At 38.3% G+C, this 13,260-nt stretch overlaps 1 protein-coding gene across 2 annotated transcripts in view; it reads left to right on the top strand.

Annotated features, from left to right (window-relative positions):
- BBOX1 (gamma-butyrobetaine hydroxylase 1) overlaps positions 1–13,260 on the top strand; it is a 39,152-nt gene that overhangs the window by 20,816 nt on the left and 5,076 nt on the right. For both annotated transcript variants that reach the window (XM_087718911.1, XM_087718905.1), the window contains exons 5-6: positions 3,190–3,388; positions 12,800–12,905. In XM_087718911.1, coding sequence (XP_087575037.1) covers positions 3,190–3,388; positions 12,800–12,905 — 305 coding nt within the window. The remainder of the gene's footprint in view (positions 1–3,189; positions 3,389–12,799; positions 12,906–13,260) is intronic.

Here is a 13,260-nt window from a genome sequence, read left to right as displayed (position 1 = left end):
AGGTCAATCAGGGCCAGCTCGTCAATGGACCACATGAATTTCCCAGGGCTCCCTATGGGCAGGGTAGCGCGGAAGGCGCTGGGGCTGTAGATGGTCTGCTCCTGCAAGTGGCAAATGTCGCCGGGACTCTTGAAGTGGTTCTGCACCTGGCCGCGAGTCTCGGTCGGTGGCATTCCCAGGCGTTGCCTTCTGGCGCCTACGCTCAGCAGCCTCCCCCCACGACAGGACACCTGAGTTCACACTAGATAAAACTCAGTGAGGGAGGTACTGAAGAGGGAAGGTGTTATGGCAGAGAAAGCACATTTCTTATGTCCAATTAGGTTACTATTTCTTGAAGAAGACAGGAGTATGTCTACTATTTCTGATTATATTATCTGAGCAGAAACTACATAAATTCTGTGAAGAACTTGACAGGTAATAAGCAATACTCGAATTGCACCCAGAGTCTACTAAAAATCAGTGTAGTTCATGAAGCAAAGGCTTTAGATGAGTACAATATGGCATGCCCCTAGTTACCTACGCCACTGCATTTTCAAGGGTACCTCCAACTAGAGCGCATTGCCATAATACAATGTGTGAGTGCTGATCTGAAAGGACTCCTAGTCCAGGTAGCGACATCATTGGCATACAAGATGGACTTAAATTAAAACCTTCATAGCCAAACTGCTACCTTGAGCACTATGAGTCCGTGTAGACCCCCAAATTATGCACCAGTTATGAAGGGGGCAGTGCAACCCTGTCCAGTATTAAAGATGAATAATTCCCATCTCTGGGGTTTAAAACCCAATTAGTACTAGATTTTGTCAAGGATGTGCTTGAACCTCTTCCTTCCAACTATCGCCAGTATTTCCCAAATAGTCTGGAATCAAGATGTGCATTTAAGTATCATCCACATATTGATTACATATGACCACAAACCAATGAACGTCCTCGCACGATGATAAATGTTAAACAGAAGACACTAGAGGCTTTGGACTTGATTTCTTCCCTCCTATCAAATCAACTGAACCCAACCATAGAGATAGTAAGTAAAAGACTGTGATGTGTCTCCGTTCCTAAATTGTGTGGGTAGATCAGGAGGATACCATGTCCAATGTTGTTGAAAACATCAGATAAATTATTGATGTGCTCTTCCTATTCTGGCTCCATCAAAAACAGTTATTAACAAGACCAACCTGAATTTCTCAGTACTATATCCAAGCCTGAAATCTGACTGGAAAGGGTTCACATAAATCGGTTTCTACCAGGGTTTTCTTTAATCAAAACCTAATCACCTTTTCAACCTTCCCTAAAAGGAAAGTTGGAAATGGGATGAAAATTATCCAGTACAACTTTGTTTCAGCAAAACGTCTTGAATGGACTCAATACCCCTTCTTCATGTCACCTTCGGGACAACCTTAAACAATCAGGAGGGACATGGTTATAATAAACTTGTAGTCATATTAGCCAATCCAAGGATCCTGTTTACCTCCTGAGGAGGTAACTCAAGAGTTAAAGGCTCAAACTCATCTCAGCTACTCACATAAGACCTTGCTTCAATCATTCATCAGGACTCACAAAATCATAGTTCAGCTCCAAGTCAATCCCCATAACTTTTTTTGGCACTATTCTTCACAGTGACTCTGCAGATGGTCCTGTAATTCATTCTTTCCCAGCAGGGTATGGATCATTTTAAAAGAGGGAATCTGGATGACTATTTGTGGACATGATAAGAGTAGAAAAATAATGTATTGCTACTCTTATTACCACTATGTGATTGCTCATATGGGATCCTATTTGTGCTCCAATTTGTTCTTCATCTTCCTCCAACAGAGTGCTAGGCACCTCTCCAGGATCAGCAAACAACAAGAGGCCGTAGGGCAGCAATTCAGCCAAAGGCCCCTGTTACAGACAGTGATCAAATATTCAGCTAAAATGCTCATCAGATCCTTAGGGTGGGAAAATCCAAGCTTCTTCTGGAAGCCAGCAGGGTTTATAGTCTGTGGTAGATCAATCTAATAGGTCCTATTTTCCTTCTGGAGGAGGTAGCTCCAGTAGGCTAAAAAAAACAAATTAAGGAGTTATCTGACCATGGCAAAAGATTAATTGTAACATCCTCAAGAGTCAAATGCACATTGCCCTGAAATAAAAACAGATTTAATGTATGATCTTTGGCTTATGACAAGCTCTCAATTATGTAGTTGGCTCCATGGTAGGTGTCACCTCCTGAGCTGACCCAGATTCAACCTCTCCTAGGGGGAGATTGAAGTCCCCAAGAACAAAAAGGCTTGGGGTTTCCATACCAACCTGAGGATGAAATGTACCAGGTCGAGCAGGAATGTTACCACGCAGCAGGGAAGCTAATGTATCAGCAACAATTCCAAGTGCTCCCTACAACAGAGCTTCAACCAGAGAATCACACCTTCTATTACCTGCAAAACAGCACCTCTAATAGTTCATGAGACCTCCTTAATAACAACTAACATTCCATCCTCTTTCTCTGGAAGCACAGCTAGTATTAGATTCAAAACTCAGATGGGCATAGCTGTGAGCAGGGCAAGCTCTCTCGAAGCTTACCTGGGTCTCATCTGACATTTTTTTAAAAAAAATAAAAAAATAAAAAATGAAGATAATTGAAAATAACAAATACATAAATTAAGAAGAAAAAAAACTCAAAGGGAAGACTTGATGGATCACAATGTCTTTTTCTACTGTCAGTGTTTTATGTTTCTGTGTCTCAGGGATGCACATCAGGTTGGTGGCTATTCATCCGCCATGGAAGAACTTACTACATAACAACCTGGTTCTCTGAGTAATTCCTTCCATTGCCAAATTGTTTCTTTTTTTAAAAAAAATGACCTATAATCTATTTTCCTATAACTGGAATCTATTATTTTGCCTACTGTTCTATGGAAAGATGAAAAAGATGTTTTAAACCTTTCTAACAGCTTTTTATAATTTAGAAGTCCTTCTTCACTCATTCTCCCCTGGGCAAGTGTACATAATTAACAATTACTTCAATCTCCCTTCACATGACTAGCTCACTGATTCTTCCCCCTTGATCTTCTCGGAACCAGTCTGTCTGCATTTATAGTATGATACCGAAAACTGAACACAAAACCCAAGTTCCAGTCTGATCAGTATAGAATAAAATGGAATTCTTTATAATAAAATAATTCATAATAATTGATTTATATATTTCTTTTGCAGAGCGCCAGTATTGGGGTTCTGATCTTGAACTCCCTACTATGGACTTTGAAGAAGTACTGCACAGTGATGAAAGGGCATACAAGTGGTTGGTTACCCTTAAAAAGGTGGGAATTGTGCTTCTAACAGGAGCTGCTATCAAACAGGGAGAAATTCTGAAGCTCGGACAACGCATTGGTTTCCTTCGCCTCACGTTTTATGGGTAAGTTGTTACATTTTTAAAAATGATGTGGCTTTGTCTGCCATGTCTAAGCATACACTTTTTGGGGTGGGGAAGAATAAATGTATATAAATATTATGTTGCCATTTTCTTCACGTTTTTGGTATTACTAGTACCAGAAAAGATCCTAGTAGAGTTAACGGCATTTCAATTGGTCCAGAGACAGCTTCAGTATTCAGGTATAACACAAACCATGGTTTAACCTTAACAATAGCCAGACAGATAAGAATCCTATATTGCTCTGCGTCTACCAGGACAACTGTTAAGAAAGATTTGGAAATTATTTTTAGGAAGTCCATTTTAATTAATGGCAATTTACCAGTTTTGATTGGGGGGGAAATGATAAATTTGATATATATATTTTTTGAAACAAGGCAACTTCCTACCATTGCCATCAGCAGAAGTTTAAAATAAGCTGTGATTAATCTTTATTAGACATTTTTAATATCCTCCCAACCAACCCAAGGAGAAAAGCAGAGAGCAGACCTTCCTTATCTGAGCTATGATTAGCATATCTGAGCTGTAGTAATCAAGATAACTAGTAGATAATAGCAAAACTATGTTTATTTCCATATATTAATTGGATATTGGTGTATTAAGCCTACAAGCAAGCTTATAGTATATTTTTGTCTTGTTTTAGATGTGAAACAGCAGGAAACTGTTTCTTGGCACTTTGCCCTTGAAATTTAGCAATATAATTTTGGGAGATCCAGGAAGTATACAAAAAGGATTTTGTCAGTCACATAGAATTTGCAGACTGCTGCTCATGATGTAAAGTAAATCATGGTGTTAACATTTCAGGTGAACCAATTCTTGGTATAGAATAAATGTAAATTTTTTAACTCGCAGTGCTATAGTTAACAGTAAAAAGTTTTAGAACCAGTTTCCCATAAATCCCAGAATCTTTGATTGTTTGCCCTGCAAGACTCAGCTAATGAGAGTTATAATTGGAAACATTTTGAGGTCATTAAGTACCATAGATTAGCACACTGACATTTTCATTTTCCCATTTTGTATCCTGGATATAATTAAAAACAAGTGTACTTTAATTAGAGTAAGGTCTCATTTCTCCCAATATGTGCATATTGGCACACTAGCCAATGTGATAAGAGGCCCTGTGGATTATTAATAAAATTTGTATCTCCTTTAAAGGAATTAAATCCATCATTTAAGCTCTCCACCTGCAATAATGGTGTTAGACTTCAGAGGTCTAATTTGGTGTAAAACTGATTATATATCTCTGTTCAGGGCCATTGATTTCCAGCCATGGTGTCTTATCGCTACTTCGTTCTTCCTATGTTTCAACTTATTTCTCTTGTTAATCTTAAAGCAGCCTGTAGACATCTGTTCAGAATTTGTTGCTATGGTTAATATGGGTTATGGGAAGCTTCATTTTAAATGCTGATAATATCCTTCAGAAATGTGACTGTTTAATTCAAATGTGCAGTAGAAACATATTTTCCAGTTTGTTGAGAAATAGGCTTATGCAGGAAAACACTTTTTATCAGTCACAATCACAAGCATGTTTAACTGTCTCAGCAGAAAGAGTCTTGTAGAAATGCCGAGAATATTTTGTGTGACTTTTATTGTGATTTAATTTTTTATTTATTTATTAAATTTATGGGCCAACCATCTTACCACATGGTAAACTCTGGGAGGCTTACAATATTAAAATACTTTTTTTCAGATTCTACAACTGGGGTGTCTTTTGAGTTAGGCCAGGGGTTGGCAACCTTGAAGATTCAAAAGATCTACAAAAGCCCTAAATGGAAGCCTCCTGTTCATTTCTGGAGCTGACTGGAAGTCCAGTTCCCCCACCATAGAGTCTCCTCCTAGTGTGGCATCCTTTTTCCTCTACCTGTCCTAACTGAAAGCCCTATCAATTGTGGAGCCGATTGGTGACAGGAAGCTGCAGCAAAGAGATGAAAGAGCCACATGTGGCTCCAGAGCCACGGGTTGCTGACCCCTGAGTTAGGCAATCTTGAAACTTTGGCTTCTGTGGTAGAATTATCATATCTGACTGCCAAAATCCAGATGATGATGATTATTATTAGATTTTTAGTCTATCTTTTCTTTTACATAACTTAAGGTGGCAAATAGACTTCCTACCTCTTAATATCCCTACAACAATCCTGCGTGGTAGATTGGTCTAAGAGAGAGTGACTGACCTACAGTTACCCAGCTGGTTTTCATGTCAAAGGGAGGCCTAGAATTCACTGCCTCTTAGTTTATAAAACAGCAATTTAGCCACTTTCAGATTAGTAGGAGATGGCAACAAAGACAAAACTCTATTTGGTGAAACCAAGTGGTCATTTGGATATTTGTTATCCAAATAATGGTAGTTTTATCTGTTGATTTAAAAATACACATTAGATGTGTCTGTTTGCGATTTTAGTAATGTCTCCAAAATCTGCATATCTAGAGTAGACTCTCACATTACAAGAAAAAGGACAACTTGAAAATTATTTCGGGATTCTCTGTAAAGGCCAGCAGATCCCCAGTATTTCCAGTGCCTCATTTAAGAGCTATTGTAACAATGAAATTTCTGCAAGTTATGCATTTAATAATCTGCTGAAAAGCCACAAAACCCAGTATATTCAAAGGCTTCCAGGCAATAAGTACTACGTTAATAGTTTCCCCTCTTTTGTTTTAGATAATATTTGTTAGTCTTGTTAGAAACTAAAAATTCTCCACTTCTTTTTCCTCTGTCTGAAACTATTGAAAACAAACAGGAGAAAGTGATTACATATACGCATTCCAAACCTTGACTATAAGATTTGGCTACATAAACAGAGGGATAGAATCAAGATCACGTGAAGTGTTAATACCACTTTATAATGCCTTGGTAAGGCCACACTTGGAATATTGCATTCAGTTTTGGTCGCCATGATGTAAAAAAGATGTGGAGACTCTAGAAAGAGTGCAGAGAAGAGCAACAAAGATGATTAGGGGACTGGAGACTAAAACATATGAAGAACGGTTGCAGGAACTGGGTATGTCTAGTTTAAGAGAAAGAAGGACTAGGGGAGACATGATAACAGTGTTCCAATATCTCAGGGGTTGCCACAAAGAAGAGGGAGTCAAACTATTCTCCAAGGCACCTGAGGGTAGAACAAGAAGTAATGCGTGGAAACTAATCAAGGAGAGAAGCAACATAGAACTGAGGAGAAATTTCCTGGCAGTTAGAACAATTAATCAGTGGAACAGCTTGCCTCCAGAAGTTATGAATGTCCCAACACTCCAAGTCTTTAAGACGATGTTGAATAGTCATTTGTCTGGAATGGTATAGGGTTTCCTGCCTAGGCAGGGGGTTGGACTAGAAGACTTCCAAGGTCCCTTCCAACTCTGCTATTGTATTGTATTTACATTCCTTTCAGATTAGAACACAAGAGCAACAATCATTCACACACACCCAGCCATGTTTTTTATGCAAGGTGATATGGAAGCTCCATTTGCGTATGCAGCATTGACTTAACCAGTCTTACCCAAATTCGCACACTGCACAGATAATACAGAGATCGATAATCCATGGTTGGAAATGGCTAGAACAGACAGTCCCCTACTCATGAACTTTTGAGTTACAAACGTTTGTAACTCCAACCTAGAAGGTCCTGGAAGATAGAAGAAGGCAGCAAAGGCTTCATTTATGGTGCACTGTCAGTCTATTGTCAAGAAGACTGGCTGTGGCCCCTTCCCAGGGTACAGGCCCATTCCCTTGGCAGAATACCTCGGCCGAGCAGAGTCTGAAAGAGGTCCAACCTCCGTCCCTCCAGATGGGAAAAACTCACCAGGTTGGGAGGTGTTTGCTCTGCTGACCCAGGAAGAGGTATGCATGCATACATACATACATACATACATACATATGCATGTACCCACATATATTATATGACATGGAAAAACAACACAGTCTAGTTCAGGTGTATACATGTACATGGCGAGAGAAACAAATCTTGCAAGTTTTCCAGACGGATGCCATAGGGAACAAAGCTGTTACAGAATCTGAAAGTCCTGCTAGAAATACTTCAAAACCTCCCCCCAAAGGGGAGCAACAGAAACAGACTGTAAAGTAGGTGTGTGGGATCTCTAACAATGCTTTGAGCTCTAAGCACATAGCACTTGTAAGCACTGTCCTGAATAATGGGAAGCGAGCTTCCTATAATCTTCTCTGCTGTCCTTACCACTCTCTGAATGGGCTTTCTATCTGAGGCACTGCTACCACCAAACCAAATAGTGATGCAATTTGTTAAAACACTCTCAATTGTGCCTCTGTAAAAGCGGCCAAGATTGAAAGAGAAAGATGTGCTCTCCTCATCCGATACAGGAAATGAAGACACTGGTTTGCACGTTTCACTAAGGATGATGTCTGGAGAGACCAATTCAGATTGTTAATTATCTGCAGCCCCAGATACTTAATGCTGTTAAGGTACCTGGGGCCAGATTTTCCCACCACTAGAAATCCCCACCAAATGCACCTCCTTATTCTTGTGGAAAATGGCAAAGCAAAGGATGGCCCACTGCTGTTCATGGGGTCAAGACCAACCAGTGTGTACCTTAGTCCTCTTCCTATGGGTCACAAGGATGGCAGCATCTGGTTGTCTTGCCAAAGGCCTTTCCCCAGTGACAGTTCCCATGGAACAACTCTAGGACACCCCTTAATGCTGGTGGTCAAAGCTGCAATGGATGCAGAAAAACACTCTCAAAAGTAGAGAATAAGTCAGTATGTTCCAGCAGAAAATCATTGGCACTGGATGTGCCATGTCATGTTGAATTTCCACCATGAAATTACAGACCATTTTGAAATAGTCTCTTTTTTCTGATGATTTCTGAATAATCCCGTCTACTATCTTTAAAAAGAACATATTAAGCTAGACAAATAAACCTAGCTCAGGGAGGGAGAGAAAGGAAGAAGGGTCATTTTTATTGTATCATTCCTTGCATTTAGAGAAAAATATACTATTTATTTTATAATTCTATCCAGTCTGTTTATCTGTCTCATTCGTACAACCCCCCCCCCCAACACAAACACAGATACACAGATAGAGGGAGAGAGAAAAACAATTACAACAACTACAAACTACTTGGGTTTGAGTTAATTGACTATAACCAACCAAGTTAAGCTATATTGAAATTCCCAGAGCAAGTTAATATTTGTTAAATAGAAGAGTTTGTTACGAGTTAAAAATAGCAAAGCAGCGGTTTGGAAAAATCATCTCTGCCAGTTGACTGTAATGGATAGTGAATATGTGATGAATTAAGCAGGCAATGTTTGACAGAGGGTTAGCCAAGAGGGTGGGGAAGACAAGAGGAGCAAAATGTACTGAATGAAGTCTGTGTGCAACAGCATAAAATAGAAAGATGTTAAAAGGGCTAAAATTTAAAGTTTCAGGAAGGGGGATGAAGTTTTTTTAAACATTCCAGAAAACTTTATCACGCTGCACATCTCGTCCTTAGGTAGAATTGAAGTTTCAGTTGTATAGTAATTACACAAGTTCATTTCCTTTAGGAAGAGGAAGTTGCTGAGAACTTTTTAATATTTGTGTACCATGGCAATGTCGTAAGCCTCTAAAGATTGCATATAAACACCGTGCTGTAATTTAGTGTCTCTCATACCATCTTCAGTATGATGAGGTTCGATATTTGGACCATGGACGACTTTCCCTACTAAATCCTGTCCAACCTTGAGTCATTCTTCTGTTATGGATAAAAGCTAGTTGAAGATTGCGTGCTTGTATAGTTTTTAATTGTGGCATATTGACTGAAACCTTTTTAGATCTAAAAGATGTCTCTCTGGTTTTAGTTATGCTACAATACATGATTACCTGCGTAAGGTACATTAGGTGTTTGATCTATCTGAGGCCCAGTCTAAAAAGTTTGTATTTGTTCAGTTTGAAAATCAAGGCCAATTGCTTCACAGATTTCATATTTTAATTTGCATATGGCTCAGAGTTTTTCAGCCCACTCTGAGATATGAGTGATAATAAAGAACAAGCTGTTTCAAGCAGTTCATTTCTATGTTGGATCAAAGCAAAGCATTCAGGTGAAAATGGAGTAGAAAATGGAATACGGTATGTGGTTAATATTAAAACATGATACGGCTTTCTGAAACTTTTCTGACTTTATTACAGTTTTTTTGCAGTCTGGGAGAAGTGGGTAAAAGAAGCAAAAGAAGCTCCTCTCAAATTCTTTCCCTTCTCTCCTCTTACTTACTTACTGAAAAAATTAACAGAGTTGAAAGGGACCTTGTAGGTCATCTAGCCAACACCCGATCTCCCTACCCAAGCAGGAGACACTACACCATTTCTGCCAGATGGCAGTTCAGTCTCTTCTTGAAAGCTTCCAGTGATGAAGCTCCCACAACTTCTGAAGGCAAACTGTTCCATTGGTTGATTGTTCTAGCTGTCAGAAAGTTCCTCCTTATTTCTAGGTTGAATCTCTCCCTTGTTCAGTTTCTATCCATTATTCCTTGTCTGGCCTTCGGGTGCTTTGGAAAATAGGTTAATCACTGCCGTGTTTATACAGTGACTTTATTATGTTGTTTTTGCTCCAGGGTCCTTCAAAGAATTTGTAGCTCACTCACACAGCATTTAATTTTACCTGTCTCAGATCACTGAGATTTGAGCCATCAGTGTAACCTCCAACTGACCCATTGGAGAATGCAAATAAGCTAGCTCCCTAATACCCATTCTGTAATTCAGTTGTACCATAAATCTCTCTATGCAACATGGCCCGTGTCCTTTGTTCATGATTTCTGAACACATGTCTCTGTTGGCAGACAGACATGTGTTGCTATTGAGAAGAAGCTTCTATTGCAATTCTATTGCTTTTAAAAATGTCTTGTGAACACTGAAGGTGAAATCGTCGCATTCTACCTTTGGTGTGATTTTGTATCTGTGTGCATGAGTCACGATGCAGGCAATCATGTTCTCATTCTTTCCCTTGATTGGACTTTCAGGGGAATCATTCAAAAAAGGATGATTGCAGAAGACACACTTGATGTATATGACTACAGTAGTACCTGTTACACAGCAATGCTTTGAGATTATAGCATTTCAGATGTGAAAAGTTTCATACTTACTTTATCTGAAATTTCAGAAATTTTGCTTTGTGAAGAAGAAGATGGCTAGTTTTAAAGGGGGGGGCAAGACACAAGCACTTATCAATATGTACAAAATCTTTTGTGTATCTAGTTGAGCACAATATTTTGTTGTATTCAAAACTAATTTCTTCAGTATATGAGGATGTTTTTTAATGATCAGAATCCTTTTTACATCTAAACATTAATTATAAAGCCAGAAAGATTCTAGTTGTTAATGTATTTCTTTAAATAAGGATGGATTATGAATTTAATAGATTTTTAAATAATCTTTTTAGAAGGAATTTATTTATCTTTGAAACAAATGTAAACAATTATGCCATGTTTAGTTTATAGCTGTCATCTGACAACATTCATATCTAAAAGAGAGGCAAATACTATGGAAATTTAAAAAGCATTTGAATAAGACAAATGTAAAATATTTTCAAGTAATAAAATAATAGATGACCCCATAAATGAAAGGGTCAGAAATTAATCAATGCAAACATATTTGCATTATTACTATGAATGTCATTGATCATTGTAGCCTACTAAATCAAAATCCATCCTTAATTTAGACTTCGATCAGTAAATTGACTGGGCTTACCATGTTGTACAAACTGATTTATGGCTTAACACGGCATGTAAAAACCAGTGAATTGTCCTAATTCAATAAAGAATTATTACAGAATTATGGAATAATGTACAGTATGAACTTTATATATCTAAGCCATTGCTAGTGAAGGCCCTGGCAGGGCAAAGAGATTGCTTAAGCAAATTACCTCTTCCTGAGGTGATTTTTTTTGCAGTGGAACACTTCCCTGAAGAGACCTATTTCCAAGTTAGCAAGTTTGGGAAATGATTTTTTTTTATTATCATTTATTATCATTGTATTTACAAATAGTTGCTAAATAATCCCTAAACTAGGAGTGGATGTACTTCAAATTCATATTGTCAGCCTCTCTCAAAGTATACAACCTTTCTCGTTCCTTTGCCAACCCAGAGCCAGTTTGTTCTGGCCATGTTTTACCATCCTCACTTATATATAGGATTCACATGAAGACAGTGGGGTATTGTGGGATTCCTAGCACCTTCCACAGCATGATGTGGCTGACACAATCAAGGACCTTTCTTATAATCAGCAACACATATACTAACATATTTTTTGGGTCTTCCTTGACTTTGCAATTATATAGCATGCATCAGCTGTAATATCTCTTGTTCTAACCCTTTTCTAAACAATTAACTGCCAATGCTTTGTATCACTAATGACTCTATTTGTTTTTCTTTTCTGAACACTGAAGGAGATGCCAACCTCCAATTGGCAAGCTAAAGGATGTCAATGGACAGATAATAACCCTTTCTATGTAGAGCTATAATCTGTATTGGATGATCCTAAGCATTATTTTGCTAGCATGTGACATTAAGTAGTTTACACACTCTGTTACATCACATTACTATATTCCGATATATAGATTGACATCTTCCAATCTATACCATTCTACAAATTTATTTGGCATATCCTCATAAAATATTTATTGATTTTTTATTTTAATTTTTTGGATGCTTGTTATATTTTTGTGGCCTGTAGCCTTCTGATTTGGTAATGACTGGATGTAATGACTGACTTGGTCTTCTAGTATTAGAATTTCTTGTAAACAGAAAGTATTTTCAAAAGTATGCTGGATATTGGGAAATGTACTGTACAAGTATTTCAGTGTATTTCTTTCATCTTTTTGGATTTTCTTGGAATTGGTTATTATCTGTCCATTGGCATTTTTTAGCATGCCAATTCGAGGTTGGAATCTCTTTCAGTGTTCAGTAAAGAAAAACAAATAGACTGTTATAGTCATTAGCAATGCAAAGCATTGCCAGTTAATTGTTTACATGGATGAATACAAATAAGAGCTCATGGGATATTATTTTTCAGGAAAGGGAATTTCAGATCTGAACATTCCTTTCCAGATGTGTTATTAGTTGCTTTTCCCCCAAAGGAAAGAGTAGTTTTGCAGGAAGAAAGAAGAAGAAAAAGAAGAAGGAAGAATAAAAAGAGGAGGAGAAGGATTATTCAAAGCCCATCTTTCTCTGTTCTCTGTCACCTGTGATTGCGATAATTGTCCTCCCCATCTCAAACAATGATTAGCTGCATTTTAAAAAGTTTAATAAATGCTATTAATAAAATGATAAAAACAGTGAGACATTGATAATTTAATATGGATGTTAATTTTGGGATTATTCTGTTTTTGGAACTGCAAAATTTGCATCTAGATTTTTACGGGCAAATTATCCTTTTGTTTTTTCATTTCTTGTTCATTATAAAGGCCTACTTGGCAAGTGCAAGACAAATTGGATGCAAACAACGTGGCGTACACAACTGAGAAGCTAAGTTTTCATACCGATTACCCTGTTCTACAATTTCCACCAGGGGTAAGAGAAACATAAAAAACAAAGCAGTAGTAAAGTGGATGCCAATCAGAGGTGGGTTTCTGCCGGTTCTCCTTGGATTGGGCGAACATGTAGTGGCAGTGGCGGGAGACTCTGCCCGTCCACCCGGATGCTTCTGCGCTTGCACAGAAACGTCACGTGAGCACGCGTGCAAATACGAGCGAACCGGTAGTGAAATAAGTTGCAACCCACCTCTGGTGCCAATAGCATAGTAATAGAAATGTTTTGATTAGCCATGCATTATGTTGTATGAGAGCCAGTTTGATATAATGGTTAAAGGCACCAGAGCAGAAGCTGGGAGCCCATGAGTATTATTCAGGGAAGATCAGCATTAAAA

Source organism: Thamnophis sirtalis, unplaced genomic scaffold (genome assembly GCF_051295495.1).
Source record: "Thamnophis sirtalis isolate CommonGarterSnake01/CBP01778 unplaced genomic scaffold, rThaSir2_p1.2 scaffold_1, whole genome shotgun sequence".
Lineage (NCBI taxonomy): Eukaryota > Metazoa > Chordata > Lepidosauria > Squamata > Natricidae > Thamnophis > Thamnophis sirtalis.
The sequence above is the reverse complement of the archived record's forward strand: the minus strand, read 5'-3'. Positions and strand labels throughout refer to the sequence as shown.